At 38.0% G+C, this 16,764-nt stretch overlaps 1 protein-coding gene across 2 annotated transcripts; it reads right to left on the bottom strand.

Moving 5' to 3' along the window:
• Positions 1 to 466: 466 nt before the first annotated feature.
• Positions 467 to 16,402, bottom strand: LOC127961690 (cytoplasmic dynein 1 light intermediate chain 2-like). Of its 2 annotated transcripts, none has more exons than XM_052560919.1 (13): positions 15,977 to 16,402; positions 15,307 to 15,380; positions 14,716 to 14,832; positions 14,180 to 14,410; positions 9,127 to 9,293; positions 7,442 to 7,535; positions 6,658 to 6,793; positions 6,428 to 6,539; positions 6,275 to 6,334; positions 5,713 to 5,754; positions 5,369 to 5,486; positions 4,636 to 4,770; positions 467 to 3,627 (listed from the first exon to the last, which is right to left on the bottom strand). In XM_052560919.1, exons 1-13 carry the CDS (start codon positions 16,069 to 16,071, stop codon positions 3,518 to 3,520), a joined length of 1,491 nt encoding a protein of 496 aa, XP_052416879.1. In that variant the 5' UTR covers positions 16,072 to 16,402; the 3' UTR covers positions 467 to 3,517. The 2 variants fall into 2 exon arrangements, with proteins under 2 accessions (XP_052416879.1, XP_052416880.1); XM_052560920.1 differs by having other exon boundaries at positions 467 to 3,622; positions 15,977 to 16,143.
• Positions 16,403 to 16,764: the final 362 nt, after the last annotated feature.

Raw genomic sequence — 16,764 nt, forward strand, 5'->3', positions numbered from 1 at the left:
ACTAGTTAATAAATGTTAATTCAGCTTGCCACAGTTTCCAAACTCTAGTGCGCAGCCTTCCCATAGAGTTATATCGGTACTTATCAGATTTATTCAATAAAATAAGCCACTTGTAGAATGATTTAGGAATACTGTAAATACTCTCTATGCCCTAATATATTTTTGGTTCTCACAATACTATACATACTGCCTATACTAATAAGTCTAAATAAAATACGAATATATACACTAATCATATTATACACACACTAATTTACAGATTACATGTTCAGATATATGCATGTTCACATTATCATTTAATATCTCTAAATATAATGGCTAGAGATGAGGGCCAAGCACTGCCCCCAACTGGTTTGGTTCCCAAAATCATGCAACCATCTAGTATTTGTAGGTCTGAAGTACTTTAATGTGGTCTTCTGAAAAGCTGTGCATATATGTGACATGATAAGCAAAAACATCAAGATAGTTGTAGTCTGTATTTGAATTTTATTTAAGCCAGGACTGAAAAAAAGGTTTCCTTATCTTTGTTTGCATTAAAAGCAAGTTTTCACATGGCCACATACTGCGCCAAGTTAAAGCCATACAATCAGACTCACTTTAACGTAGAGCACACAAATACAGTCCTTTGTGTGAATAGAAATGTCTTTCAATTCCTGTATAGAAATTTTGGAAGCCAGAGCATTTTCTCAACATTTTCTTTCTTACAGGGGTAAGTGCATATTAGAAGGATTATACAGAACAAAGCGGTCAACTTTCATCCTAGTCTGAATGAAAAGTATTACAAAATGTGCTATTCATTATATAATTGCAATCATCCCTAACCGAGCGAGAGAAATCAATGAAGCTGAAGCCAAGTGAGCATGTTTCTTTTGGTGGACATCCTTAGACCTTTTATCCGTTGTGTATCTTCCTTTGGGAAAACAGATGGGTTCTGAGTTAAGAAGCTTCTTCAAGTACTTCAGGCTTCTTGGGAGCAGCTTGTTAGTTTTTCAGTTTCTTAGTCCATTACGTTGTTTACACTTGCAAGCTACTATTAAAATGAGCAACTGTCAAACCAAGTTGAGGGTGGAAAAAATTATTTTTAAATAACTAACAATGTGTTACTTTTGTTAATTAAACCAAGATGAATTAACAGTTCTTCACTTCCAGTAAAAGTTACAATGCCGTGAAATAATATTGAACTCAGTTTTTTTTGGGGGGGAAATGAATTGTGTTCACAGGAATGTGTCAGTGATATTTATACAGTGAGACTGCAGTCACACAGCAAATGCAGAGGATGCAATGAAACACTTAAGTGCATTTAAGATTATTCGAGTGGATCTGAAAGCAGGTAGAATGTTATATGAGATCAGAAGCTTCATTAGTGGCAGCCCCAATAAGTTCTTACACAATTTGAATACATGAAAAACCTTAACCACTAAAACAAGAGGTATAATAGTCCAGACGTAATGTTGTGCTTGAATATCAGCAAATGCTTTAGCCCTGCCCATCGTAAATGGAAACCGTTACGCAATATTATGCAGCACTAATGTAAATTTCATTCGATTTCCTTATCTCTAGTTTGGTATGAGATCTTTCTTTCACAAGTTCATGTAAAACAACAGTAAACTCCAGACTACTCGTGGTCTATTCCCTTGAAGAGCTTTAAAAAAAAATAAAAAAATAAAAAACACAGATCGGACATTGAACACAGACCACCACCGTATAAGCAGAAGATCGGTTTCAGAGTGATGGCTTCTCCAGGCTCAGCCAAGAGCAGACACCTGGGAGGAATTTAGGGCAGCTACTCGACAGACATAACATTTGGATTCTACATCTTTGGCTCCTGATTCCAATTCACTGCGTTTTCCGTTTCCATCCGAAAATGTAATGATTATTTAAAAGCCACTCTATTTTACGGTTTCTCCACTACAACATTAATGTTAAAAACATTACATCATGTCTGTGGATGATTTGGCTTGAAACAGGAGTATGATACAAGATCAGCAGTGGAAGAAAATGTTGAGAAATTTACTATAAAGATAAACAAGGCTGTTGTATGGACTCAGAACTACCCTGAGTGAAGAGACGGAGTGACTACAGTGAATGTACGCTGAAGGCAAAGTCGTCACCTTCAGAGGGCACTGAGGCAGGGTACACCAAACAAACATGTGTCGCCTACAGGCTCATCTACAGAAATCGGGAATGTTTTACGTAAAATCACTTTACGGTCTTCAGGTAACATAAAAAATCTGAGATCTCATTTGTAAGGACTAACAAAAGACACGACTTACAGTCTATCACTTGGCCACACGAGAATGGCGCTAGTGGTTTAAGCCACAAATTCCAACTGTGAGGTAGGACGAAATGTCCCACTGGACACGTTCAATGTGGATGCCGACATTCGCAAAAAGAAAGGCAAGCTCCCTATGGCAGCACAAAAAAAAAAGATGATCTAGGCCACTGAAGTGAGGAAAATGTGTAATTTGCAGCAAAAAAGTTATGACTACAGACATGCATTTTTCAAAATAAAACAAACAAAAATAAATTACATGAACCTGGACCAAAAATTAACTGTCAGTGCTACAGTGAGACGAGCACCTCCACTATGACACAGGCACTTGGGAGTTATACTAGGAAAGATGCTGCCCTGCCCCTCTCCTCCAAAAACAACCATCGCCAAAAGAAAAAGAGCTCAGCCTGATACTCATCAATGCTTGTTTCGTCTGAAATAGCTCTTTATAAATTGTTAAAATAATTCAGTTTTATACAAAATCAAATCAAAGCTCGTATAGCAAATATTTAGTGCATATTTACATAATTGATAGAGGCGGTGTGGCAGCGTCTGCCATTCTTGTATGCTGAAGGCCAATGGGTATTTGTCATTAGTGTCATGACATCAGTGATGTTAACCATGTTAAGTGAAGCTTAACATCTCACTGATAAAACACAGAGAGAACATAAAAGCTTGATTTGCTTTCTTTTTTATAAATACATCAGAATAAACCTAACTGTTTGTACACACTATATACTTTTTCTAAGTACTTCTTGTTTCCAATGAATAGATTTAGGCTTTTAGCAGTAGTTGTAGCTGATTGCAACAGTTGGAGCGACCGCTCGTTGAATGCAGCAGTGCGTTTCTGCTCTTGTCAGGAGGAGGAGAATGGGTGCCGTTAAAGGTTCCCCAAGCCAAGCAAGGCCCCGCACTTCAGACGTCTGACAGAGCACCCATCACCTGACCTGCCCTATGCCACACCAAAAAATTTATCACCACAAATAAACAAACAAACAAACATACAAAGGGGTCTGGAAATGAAAACAAAGTAAAGCAGTTGCATCTTTTCAAACATCTACCTCTCTTTCCCCCAAAACATCAGAGCCTATACATCTGACAGAACCCAACACTTTCAGTAAACCGCGGTCTGTTTGCTGATTGACACACAAGGTGGGGGCAATTTTGGTCATGAATAGCTTTTTTTTTCTTCTTCTTTATGCCATTACGTGCTGATTTCCAGAGTGATCAATGCTGTTGACGCTCTCATGCCTCGTTCTCTGTCGCAGGGGTGTTGTTGGCCGTTACCGTTGAGTCAGGTTTACGAGTCATTCGGTCCAGTTCCGCCTGGACGTCAGTCAAACCCGGCTTCTGCCCTTGGAAGAAAGGAGAGAAAGAGAACGGAGTAATCTCCTGTAGTTTCTGTGTTGTATATGAAAATAACACAGGCTGGTTATGGTTATGTGATGGGAACCAGTTCGGTGGATGTGGATGAGTGCTGCATGCTGGTATTCATTCAAAAGCAGCATGCTGTGCGGCTGCACAAATGCAAACTTAATGAGAAGGATACAAAAAGGGAAAGAAAAAAAACTACATGCGGTTCTTTATCCGAGCACAATGGGGACATAACAGCAGGTAAGGAACACAGAAATGTGTTAATATATTAGCAATTCATATAACTGGAAGTCATATAACAACTGAAAGTAAATATGAAAAATGAAAATGCAGTTGGTATGAACTTGACATCATTCTAGGCATGAAAACCAGTGAGTATGAGATATCACCATCCATGTCACTCACACAGGCTTTTTAGCCCGTGCCTCCTGGATACTCTTTTTGGCTGTAAAGGTAAAACTCAAAAAAACACGCATTGTCCAGAGGGAACAAAAGACATTATGGTAGAAGGTGATCAGATGATTGCACAGGTTATAATGCATCCTAAAATCAAAGGTGGAGGGGGGCAGTCTCAGAATGTCATGTTGTCCATGTGTACCACGTTTTGAAAAAGCGTATTCAAAAGATAAAGGCCAATTAATCCCTACAGACCACACTCATAACACTGGCCTATCTCTTTAAAATGATCAAATTCATTTCATGCAAATCAGACATGCCTTAAGAAACTGAGGCCAATTTTAGAACAATAAGGATTGTTTGGATTTTTACATTGTTTTTACAAATTAAGAACATTTTCCCAGACTCTATTGCTAAAAATATAAAACTAAATCTTACGCACTGCAATACAATATTGTATTATTTCAAGACTAACATTATTTAATATACAATTTTCCCCCTTATGATTTTGGGGTGAAATATGACCCATACACGGCAGTTTTTTTTTTGATTCACCTGTACCTGGGGTTGAGGCTGGAAAAGGAAGAATTTACCTGTTTTCTTGGCAGAGCCTTGTACGCCGGTTCCCGTTGCCGCCCCTGGTGTCCCAGGACTGCCCGGCACACCCGTCTTTTTACTCAGCAGACTGTTGAAGAAGTTGGCCAGCACTCCCTCATTTGCTGCTGCTCCTATAAACACACACACACACACAAATTAAACATAATGGCCTTGGGTGATAATGGGGATACCAACTGAAATTCATTTACCCTGTGAAAAATGAAATGCTTAAATGTGGAATATGATACATGATACCATATAGGCTGATACCATATAGGGTGAGAAGGATCAAGAATTCAATTAAAGTTGATTTAATTAAAGGGACTGAATCTATTCCTGCTGGTTTGAAACATGCCGACCAGCTGAGATAAATGATCGGAAAATTTCATTTTTCCCACACCAACAGGAATGCGTGGGAATAATCTGTTTAGGGAATTATTCCCACATTCTCCTCATGACGGCAGTGTATTAAAGAGTTTAGACTGAGGCAGAGGCAGAAGGGTGAACCAGCAAAATGAGATGAGTGAGAAATATAAGAACATGGAGAGAAACAGAGAGAACAAAGTGCTCATATTAAGACTCTCACAAAAACACTGTGTTTCTCGCTTGACTGCACAGTCATGTGCTATTTGTGTCAGTCTGATGAATAAAGAGCCAGAAGATCACAACGCTTCATTTAAGTTCTGCATCAAAATCTTTTATTTACCATTACGAGGTAAGAGATCTTACCTTTCATGTTGGGGTCTGGTTTCTTCACCGCAGTCATGGGTGAGACACTAGCCACATTGGTGGGCCCTGTCCGGCCTGTTGGCCGGGGGGATCCAGATGCAGTCCGGGCAGGAGACTCCTATGCACACGCACACACACACAAAATTGGTGTCAGGGAAATGCAAAAACTATTCAGAAGATTTATATTTCCCACAACATGAAACTAGCAATAAAAAGAATTCAGTGGCTTTTGAAAAAGCCTAAAACTTGAGTCTCACAACATCAACACAAAATCCCCAGAACAGCATAATAGTACCACACTTAAAATTGTGCGAGGTCCGTGTGGTGTCTGCAGTCACACTTACTGTTCCTCTTGTTGGTGTGGCCGGCTGCTTGGCTAACAATGACTGTAATAAAGTGACAGAAGACATGAGAGCTGAAATATTGCTGTGTAAAACACTCCTACCAAAAGCTATTTCTTTTTTTTTCTTTTTTTTCAACGTACACTACCATTTAAAAATTTTGGGCCCAGTCTTTTCTTAAGAATAAAAAATAATAATATTCAATAAACAAGGATGCATCGGATTGTTTAAAAGTGGAACTAAATACATTTATAAAGTGCGTAATTAATTTGACATTTATAAATATGTGTCAGAGTAAGTGGGAAAACAGGACTGGGAACCTTAAAGCACTTGTATCATACATGTTGTTTAATGATTGTGGTGTCTGTTAAATGTGAAAGATGTCAGAACTCATAACATTGCAAACCTAGTCTACCTATAGGTACAAATAAAGTGAATTAAGATTATTAAAGTTACATAAGACTTCAATTTCAAATAAATGCTGCTCAACTGAATTTAAACTCAGCACTCAATGAAGAAACCTGATATTAAATCTGTAATCCATTTTCTTGCAGACCAAACGCACCTGCTGCTTCATGAGGAAGACCTGCTCATCCTCTGCACTGATTTCCTTGTCATGCACCAACTTTAGAAACACAAAAGAGACAAATAGGCCTATGTTATTGACTTACTACTAGCAGATTGAGGTCCAGTTTTCATTCCTAGGTTCTTTTCTCACCTTTCGTATGGGAGGTTTCGTTATAAAGTCCTCAAAGGCATCCTCAGGTCGAACCGTTGTGAAGTTTTCATGCAAGATGGCAATTTTCTTGTCATTGTCCCATCCAGATGGACTACACAGCAGCGATACAAGTGTTTTAAAAGAAACCAGTTTGGCAGACTAACACCAAACTGATTTAGACATGGATATTTTCACATAAAAAGATAAGAAATGCAACATTTTCAGCTCACATGAACACAGCGTCCTTCTCCACTACTAAGGCAGGCGTAGTAAACTGGAAGTCATATATTTTGTGCACCATGTATTTGTAGAGAAGGTCCAGGTTCTTCTCCTCTTTGACTGAAGTGTAAATCAAACCAGCTCCATCTGTGAGATTTGATTAAGGATCTGTATACTGCAAAAATGTTTGTCATTTTAACAGGAATATATATCTTAATTTTAATTTCATAATAAATCATATTCATTTTACTGCAATAAATGTTATATGCAAGTAAATACAATGAACTGCTGTATAATTTATGATGAAAAACAGTATTCATATATGATTAGATTCCATGTAAATAATTTGGTTTGTTCTAATTTCTAAAGCAAGTACATTTCCTGTTTCTGAGTTCATGTTTACAGCATTATTTTAGCATCATGTGGTGTTTTGTCTTCACTGTTTCTTCACAATTACAGGCCATGTTTTATGTCCAGGTCACTTACAATAAACTCTGATTCACCAGGTGATTTTCTATGTTACCACCTGCTGGTTACCAGAACATTTTCAATGTAAAAAGCAGTTTTTGAAAATGAGCATAAAGTAGGATGGTATATTGACATTATATCACTAACTAAAATATACAACCATACAGATACAGCCAATCCCAAAACACCTGAATTATTAGGATTAGTTTCTAGTTTCACAGCTGCCATTTATAACCACAAATTTAACAAACTGTTTCTTTAAAATCTACGGCATAAAAAGTGAAATATAACAACAGCACCACTGCTGAGGGTGAGTGAACAGGATACACTGTAAACAGAACCGCCGGATGTGTGACTGAATGAAGTCAAAGTGCTCCTCCTTGTAGTCATGCTCCTTTTCCAGAACACTAACAGCATCACACTAAAACACAGAGACGGACATAATCAGTCTTACGTGCAGTATATTTGACATTATTTTAAAATTGAACAACACAAGGCTGAGTAAATGACAGGTTTTGGAATTGATCTCTTGCTTTTAAAATGACAGACGCACCATCCTAAAAACAAGCAAACACATGCTTAATAAGACTGATGCAGCAGCCATGTTTGTGAATGGTTGTGGCCGATTGCCAGCCATAATGGTTTTGGCAGGAAGAGGAGCACGCCAACTAGACAGCTTAAAAATCCAGGAGGCTGCCATGACAAAATATCTTGGACAGATCAGTGTTGGCCATTGCAAATGCAAACATCTCTGCATGTCACAGATACTGCTGACCTTGTACTGAACCACATCTTGTGTTGTGCAAAAGTAAGAAAGTCATACAGGTTTGGAGGAGCATGAGGTTAAATAAATGATGACAATTTACATTTTTATGTGAGCTCTCTCTTTAAAAGGTTTTGTAGTATGCCAGTGAGTACTGTAGCTGCTGTTAGCAGATCAGTAATGATAATACTAATGCACACTGATAAGAGCGAATTTTGTGCTTTCAAGTAAACTGGAAACTGGACCTGCTTTCTGAAATTCAATCAGGCTCTATTCTCCTCAGGGTGAGGCGGTTTGATCACTGTGCCTCCTGACGCTGAACAGAACAAACAGTGAACATTTTCCTCTCAGACCTAAACTACCTCATTTGAAAACAGGTTGTCTTTCATGCACCGGGACTGGAGGGAGGCTAACAATAGAAGAGATCACTGAGCATGTTCTGATCCCAAAGAGCATGTGAGGGGGGCATGGTGCGTCTGCAGCTCTGGACCTGCGGGCTACTACTGACTCTCCATAAAGAGAGCGTTTCATCCAGCTAAAGACACTCACAGCAAAACAACTCTAAATATCCACTCAAAAATCACAAACTGTTCATCTAATCACGCCTAGTTATACACAGGACATAAACCACCATTCAGAGGTTTAAAGGTCAGGGAAAAAATTTTGGGGGGTTAGGAAAAACATTTTTTATTCAGCAAAATTGATGAAATAATAATCGTAAAGATGTACTACGTTACAACTTGATTTCAAATAAATGTTGTTCTATTTATCAAAGAATGATGAATCAAAAAAAATGGCTTCCTCAAAAATATTATTCAGTAAAATAGTTTAACTTTTTTATTAGAAATGTTTCTATGAGTACCACATCAGAATATTTTCTGAATTATCCTGTGACACTGAAGACAGTAATGGCTGTGAAAATTCAGCTTTGCCATTACGTCTTAAAATAATCCTTTTAAAGTGCAGTATTTTTAACTGTTTTACTGTGTTTTTTAATCAAATAAATTTAGCCTTGGTGAACAAAATCGAAAACATTAATCTTACTGACCCCAAACTTTTATAGTATTGTTTATACAGACACAATTCCTGAGAACGGAATAAAAAGCAAACTTTAATAATGTTACTGTAATGGAATATGTACTAAATTCACTATGCTAATCTCAAATATACTGACTGAACTCTTATTAAAGTAATATAACACTAAAGGAAACAATATGACAGGTCAGATGATTTGATCACTTTCAGCTACCTTTGTGCAAACTATGAGCACTGGGATGCCCAGGTTGTGTGTGAGGACGTTGTCTCCCAGGGGCAGCAGCACACTCTCTTCTTCTCCCCCAGCTGCTGGAGCTCGTCTCTGGGGGGAGGCCGGCGTGGAGTCCTCTGGTTCTGCATACTCCTGAAAGGCCTTAACCACTGCAGAGAAAACAACAAGACACAAACAGGGTCAAACGTACAGTAACTTAACAAATTTACAGTAAACAGTGTTGGCTGCTTCATACAGAAGCATCAAATCATTACATTACACATTACGGTTTATATTAAACAAACCATAGATTATTTCATACTTCAAAAACAAATGAGTGATGTTTGAAAGTAACAGGTAACTTCATAAACAGGGGCGCTCTACCCATGCTTAAGTAAGAACCACTGAGGTTTGTTCTCGAGTATCAAGACAGCAAGATCATGAGAAATACCGTTTACCATATTTCATGAACCCCAATGTATTTGCATGTGTCAAAAATTTCATTTTGGGGTGAACTATGAAGTCATAAATAATCTTTACCAACAAAAATCCATATAAAGAACATCCACAGAATTAGGACATTCCAGTCAGAGAACATAAAACAAACAATTTTTACCAAAAAGAAAGTGGGGGGAAAAAAAGAATCAACAATAATAAATAAATCTTAGCATAAGCAAGAATCTGTAGCATGGTTTTAACCCAACAGTTTGAAAGCATGACTTGTTGTGGACACATCTGAGCAGGCGAGGCCTGTGGAAGAGCAGCTCAGATGTGAACAGAGCTGACAGCACACTCTTAAGACCCTGTCTGATCCCTGCTCAAGCCCTCGTCCTCACACAGCACTACAAAACATGCAAACCAGAGCCAAGAACAACCATCTTATTCACTGCCGAGCTAATATACCGGAGTAGCCGATCTGGATTTGGGCATGATGGTGATACGCAGAAGAGGGGAGTTGGAATGGTCTTTAATCGGCTGTATATTCAGGAGCTGCTGGGGGGGGGGGGACTTCCTCAGGAACCTCAAGAATGCAGCTCCAGATGACCCAGAAAACAGTCAAGCTGCACAACTTCCTTCAGCGTACTGTTAAACAACAACAGCTCCAGTGCTGCTGGAATAACAGACCACAACTTTCGAAAGCTGAGATAAATGCATTCATGTGAAAAAGTTTGGGGTCAGCAATGTGCTTTGCTTTTCTTTTCTTTTTTTTTTTAAGAAATGAATCCTCTACAAGGACACAGTAAACTGATACTGAAGATTGGAGTACTGGCTGCCTCAAGAATTCAGCCTTACTATCAGAGGAGAAAATTACATTTTAGAATTTTATTAAGATAGAAAGCTTTTAATTTAGAAAAATATTAGTTTTTACTGTATTTTTGATCAAATAAATGCACCCTTGGTCAACAACAACAAAAAAGGCTAATGTCCAAAAACATTTCAGAAATATTTCTGCCCCAAAACTTTTGAATAGTAGTGTATAGTCAGAAACAAAGTAATTACCCATGAATCCCTCTTTTACCTGGTTATATCACACTCAATTACCCACACCCTGTGATGTGGAGAGCATGCATGTTTCCACAAGAGCCGGTGATCAAGATAATCTAGTGCATTTCCAGAAGACCAATAAACAACTGTTACAAATACTTTTTGACAAAGTGTCCATTACGAAATTTAATTAGTTCCAGAAGGCAAACTGATGTTTACCATCTACTGATTCTTATTCAAAGATAATAGCCAATAGGCAAGAGTTCGTATCACATGGCAGTCTTCATATTTTTTAATACTACCCTTGATTCTGCTTCATGTTTTCTCCACAGTTCTCAACACACTCAGTCTGAACAACACCTTGATCAGCCTGTTTTCACAAGACAAGATTTAATCTATAACCACCAACTTTCTTAATCAATATGGCCGACTGTAATAACCTCAGTCGAATGAAGAACCAGTTTACAATCACTTTCACTGTCGACTTTGACCAGCTTTCACAAACAAGGGTGGGGACAGTCGACAGAACACATCAGGTATTAAGCTATCAGAGTGCCAAGGGCATCTAAAAACCATGATGCCAAAAAACTAAACAGTAAATACCAATTTAATAGTGCTGTTTTTGTAAAAAGCAGTTAGCTGGCCACATTTAGCCTTTGACCGACACTAAAAAGGATTTCCAGAGTATATCCAGTCATCTCTACACTTCAAATAAACATTCAGTTAATGTGTAAGCTGACTAAGAGCTGTGTGATGTTATGAGTTGTGCTCATGCCATGTTTAGAGCGGTGGTCGAATGTCAGGAAGGTCTAACGGAGCAGACCATGATGCAATGTCTTGTAAGAGAGGCTGGACAGTCCATCCCACAGAAGTGCGGTCAGATGGCTGCCTCTGCTTCCTGTGCTGATCTCAGCTGTGCTCAAGGAAGCAATGGCTCTTATTCTGGGCCGGACAGTTTTACAAAGCTATGGGCGGCTGGAGGCTTAGTGTGTTTGGATACCAATTCAACACATCCAACATTTGGCACTGTAGGATGTAAACCTGGGACAAACAATTTCACATAATAGTGTGAAATATTACTACAATGTGGAAACTTTGATTAAAAATGATTTTAAATAGCACTTTATTTCTATAAAGGAAATAAAGATCTTTTGTAATGTTATGAATGAAAAAATTAGAAGGAAGAATTCCATACAATAAGATGACATACAGAGCTAGCGATTCAGGTAACACTAGTTCAGATGTGTTGTTGAACCACTGGACTCAATATTTCAGACACAAGCTAAAAAACAATAACATGGCCAAGCCACTTCCCCATTCTGCTCGAACAGCCCTGTTTATAGAGCACATGCAGATACAGTCATCCTCAGAAATAGCCTCTCACTTCATGTTTGAGCACTCACTCCCTCACTCACACTACAGAAACATTCAGACTTCTCAAACGCTGCTGGAGCAGCTTGATGTCTTCACACCGCACAACACCTGAAGCCATCAAATACTGTCGACATAGCATTAACATGATTCTTCAAAAAATCATTTCTTTACAATAACTGAGTTTTAAACATAAAATCTAAATATTAACTCCAATACCGGAACACAGTTTCGCTGCTGTCTATGGAGGGTCAGACAGCTCTCAGATTGAATCAAAAATAGTTTTACTCTTAGACAAGTTTTTATGGCTTTTCGTGTTTTCACTGTCATACGCTCGGGGGTGCTATTACACATCCTCTGAACAAGTATAAAACCTCCAAAACAAAAACATATGTGAACAGGACGCCGAAACGAACGATCTCTCATGTAAACAGAGACATATTAAAAAGAATGCGATCATCAGCAATAGACAGCATATAAATGAAAACTGCAACTACAGAGTAAAATGTTGATCCAGGAAGTGGAATATTTCTATGGTATATGTAAGCTTTGGAGGTGTTGATGGAAGCGATTTACTGGATTTATGCTTTGATAATCGCACTAAATATTATCCAGATGTCGTTTTTTATACAAATAGGTTTTTCTCAAATTTTTGCTCAAAATGATACTTTTTTTATGAAACCTACCTATATTCAAGTGTTGATAAATTAAATAATGCTTTAAGCCAGAATAAAACAGATTTTTTTTTGTTTGTTTGATCGCTGATCTTTATGTTGGTGTATTGCATTTTCAAATACTCATGCAGCAAAATATACTGCAGACGATCAAATTTGAGTGAAAATCATCAAAATTGCTGGCAGAGGCTGGAAAGAGTTAATTGTGTTCAGAAGGTGAACAAAGGTCTGGAACGACATGAGGATGAGTAATTCATGACTAAAGAATTCTCATTTTGGGGTTTAAGCAACACAAATGTTTAAGCAAAAGAAATATTGGTAGCACTATTGTACAGTCCTGTTCCTCATGTACATACTATGTACTTATTATAGTAATTACAATTACTATGTAATAACTAGGTACTAACCCTGAACCTACCCCTAAACCTAACCCTACCCCATGAAGTTACCTTGTATTACAGAACTTTCTTCGATAAATACACTATAAGTACATGTAAGTATACATACTGTAAGATAAAGTGCAAACCTAAATATTTCTTTTGTTTTTCCACTACAGGAATAACTCACATTTTTAAATACGTTAAAATATAAACATACTTTATATTGCAATATTTCACAAATGTTTCCGTTTTTACTGTATTATTGATCAGAGAAATACAGCTTTGATGAGAATGAGAGGACGATTTCAAAAGTATCAAAACATTTTAATAAATTAAAAATCTTAGAAACCCCAAACTGTATCACCAAACTCAAGGGTTTTTCAAAACATGGAGACACTGTAACTAACACTAGTGAGGCAGCACTGATGATCACTAACAACATGCGTTAGTCTAAAAACATGCTTCATGCAAATTCAAAGCACAAAGAGTGCTTCATATCCAGACTGTCAATAAACCATCCTCCAGTGCAGCCAGTTCTGCTAACTCTCATATTACATTTGGATTAGGACTCATGGACTCAGTAACAAAATAAAACGTTTTAATAAAAGCAGAAAAATACCTAGATTAAGGCTAATTCGCATGGCTTTCAAACTAGCATCACTAACACTGAATTCACAATGGAAATAAACTTTGTCCTAATGTTTAGGCTCTAAAACACTATCATTCTTCACTATATCAAAAGAAAAAAAAAACTTGCTGTTTTACAAGGAATTCACTGTGTATGTACTACTGCATGACAATCTGTTATTTACTCTACTCTGTCTGCTGCCGATTCTTCTTCTGAAGTCAATGTGTAAATGTAGCAGTAACACTGTTTGCTACTGAAACTCAACATTTACACATGATCAAAACAATTCTCAAAGGAAAAGCATATCTGAAAACTGACAAAAATAGTATCAACATCCACGTCCCATCTGCCTGTCATGGGTTGATATGGTATGGACAATAAAGTCGAGTAAGATGTCTAGCAGTAAGACAGCTGGAGATAGACTTCATGTACTAACCATCACTCACAATCGCACTTGAATCTGAATATCCTGCACAAGCTAAAGCCAAAGATTTAGGTTCTACTAAAACAGCACTTACTCCTCTGCTCCATCTCTCTCATTTCCTCAGGAGCGATCTTCAGTTTGTCCACGTGTTCACGCAGCACACTCGTCCACTTCTGCAGTGACTCCATGATGGTCCAAGGCCGTGACATGTCCACCACGAACACCACGAGACTGTCCTTCAGCGACTCGGCAGTCACTGCAAACTTCAGCAAGCCTTTGTGGTACAGGTCTCCATCCAGGATCCAAACGCTGCAGCGAGTCAAATCTGGAAGGTTTGTCAATTGTAAATTCAAAAAACTGAATAGACTTGCATTTTCCACAGACCAAAAGAGAATTTAAAAAATATCTATATATTTTAAACTATTATTTTTCGTGTCATTTTTTTTTCATAGATTTTGTTTACAAAGACTATACGAATATATTTCCTATTAAGTTTTAATAAATTACTGAAAAACATAATAATAATAATAAAAAAAGACAATTAAATAGTTAGCTGCAGCTATGGCATCTAGTGCATGAATTATTTTAAACTTTTTATCACCTACTTTTACCCAGTATAAACGCACTTACCATCTATGTCTTCATCCTGGACATTGAGATACAAGTACTCCAGCCCTCGACCTCTTTTATTGTGCTCGGCTCCTTGAAGCTTTGACATGAGTGTTGTCTTTCCAGAACCATCCTCCCCTAAAACAGAAGCAGAAATCATATCACTTTTATAACAAATTAATGACATCAAGTAATAATTAGTGTGTTTAGACAAAGAAAATGATTTCTGTTTAAGACTGGGAAAAAGATAAAATGATAGTTTACGGAAAAATACAAATTCTATGACCTCGCTCTCATAACATCCCAAACCTGTACGACTTTCTAACGCAGAACACATCAGAAGATATTGAGATATTTTCTGTCTGTACAAGTAAAAGGTAAAACCAGCGTTCTTGAATAGAAGAAAGCAAGCCAGGTGTTTGGAACAACATGAGGGTGATTTAAAGACAGAGTTTTCATTTGTTTGTTAACTACCCTTCAATATCAGATCCATACACTGTGTTAAAAAGGTAAGGTTTTCATTTGAATGTATGTGCATTATCGACATTTGTAAGCAAAACTTTTATTAAGCCATTTGGATTAAAAATCAAATTCAGCAAAAAAGGCACATACCAAAAAGCAGTATGTTTTTCCCAGAAGGCAATTTCGAGCTGGAGCGTGTGGAAACTTCGCTGAGGATTGAAGACCTGAAGGACAAAACAACAGATGAGCACTGTAATAACATCAACAAACATCAACTAACACAGGTTTAATACGGAAGTTAGTAGTTTGATGGCTAGTTCTGACGGCGGACAAAATGCTACAAAACCTCCGGAAAAGGCCGTTACCACAAGGATCCTCTCACTAATGAATAATGTCAGTCAGGTCTCATCAAAAACAGACATCAGGAGTCACGTTTCCTGACACTTATCATATTAAAACAAATAAATAACAACTCGTACATATAGAAAATCAGCGAAGCAAGGCTACTTCAGAAACGGACGTGAGCTCAACACAAACCGTTACGTTATAACAAACGCTAGCCACAGCAGAAGCATGACATGGGCATATAAAGCGAGACAATCTGCTTCCTAACGAATCCGAGGACTTTCATTATTATTTCGCCCGTTGTGAAGCCTGACTCAGACGTGCTGTGAGTTTCTGTTAAGTGTTTTGGGCTCGTCCGGGACCGGCGTCTGAACTGAACACCCGTCCGGTGACACAGCAGCACTTCAACTGTCAAATAAACCAACTCCCTGGACAGTTCGCTGCACTCCTGGACACTTTGAGGGCGCGGGCGTACCAGAGGTTTTGTCCTTCATCATCCTCGGTGCTGTTCTCCATAGTGTCGCCTGTCCCGGCTGCGCCCAGTAGTTTCTTCTCTAAAACGGGAGCCATCTTGAGTGGCGAGGCACAAAGGGAGGCGCACACTGACCGCCTGAGGACCTCACACGAGAATTACCTTTCCTACTACGGCGAAGGACTGTCTCATGAATATTAAATACCTACTATGTGCTTCTCCTGCGCGCATTGGTTGGGTCATGAATATTAATTAGGCACACGACAGTATGTTTAATACAATTTTCAAAGTAGAGATAAAGTGACCATATTAATATTCATGAACAACGCCTTTATCGTAGTACCAGTGTATCGCACAGAAAGACGGCTTTAACAAAAACCCGTGAAAGAGCGGGAAATGTTCCACAGAACTCATAAATCTTATTTTGTTTGTCTAAAAACCACGGAGAAAACATGAAATCATATGATAGTTTTTGCCCCAGCTGTTTGTAATTATGGTCAGGCATTTGAAAAGGCACCACTATCCGCGTTGGCTTGAATGATGTCATTTCAGACTTTACCGCGCGCTGACGTGAGTGCGTGTGACTGGCGCGCAGATCTGAGGTCAGCTGTTTGGTTGATTTGCTCTGGTCAAAGCGTCTGACTGCAAGGAGAACTATAGATATATACACTTTTCTATATTATTAAATTATAATTGTAAATTATTTTTAATAAAAAAAATGTAAGGCTGTAAATCTGTATTTTTAAAATGCTTAGCAGTTATCCTAAACAAGTCATTGTAAACAATAAAAT

The sequence above is a fragment of the Carassius gibelio genome, chromosome B7 (assembly GCF_023724105.1).
Source record: "Carassius gibelio isolate Cgi1373 ecotype wild population from Czech Republic chromosome B7, carGib1.2-hapl.c, whole genome shotgun sequence".
NCBI classification, from domain to species: domain Eukaryota; kingdom Metazoa; phylum Chordata; class Actinopteri; order Cypriniformes; family Cyprinidae; genus Carassius; species Carassius gibelio.

Excerpts from the sequence above, each read along its gene's own strand:
- LOC127961690 (XM_052560919.1), bottom strand. The coding sequence starts at position 16,071 with ATGGCTCCCGTTTTAGAGAAGAAACTACTGGGCGCAGCCGGGACAGGC. Across the intron at positions 15,381-15,976 it reads GATGAAGGACAAAACCTCTG|GTCTTCAATCCTCAGCGAAG; the intron begins GTACGCCCGCGC and ends TTTGTCCTTCAG. Across the intron at positions 14,833-15,306 it reads GAAAAACATACTGCTTTTTG|GGGAGGATGGTTCTGGAAAG; the intron begins GTATGTGCCTTT and ends CTTCTGTTTTAG.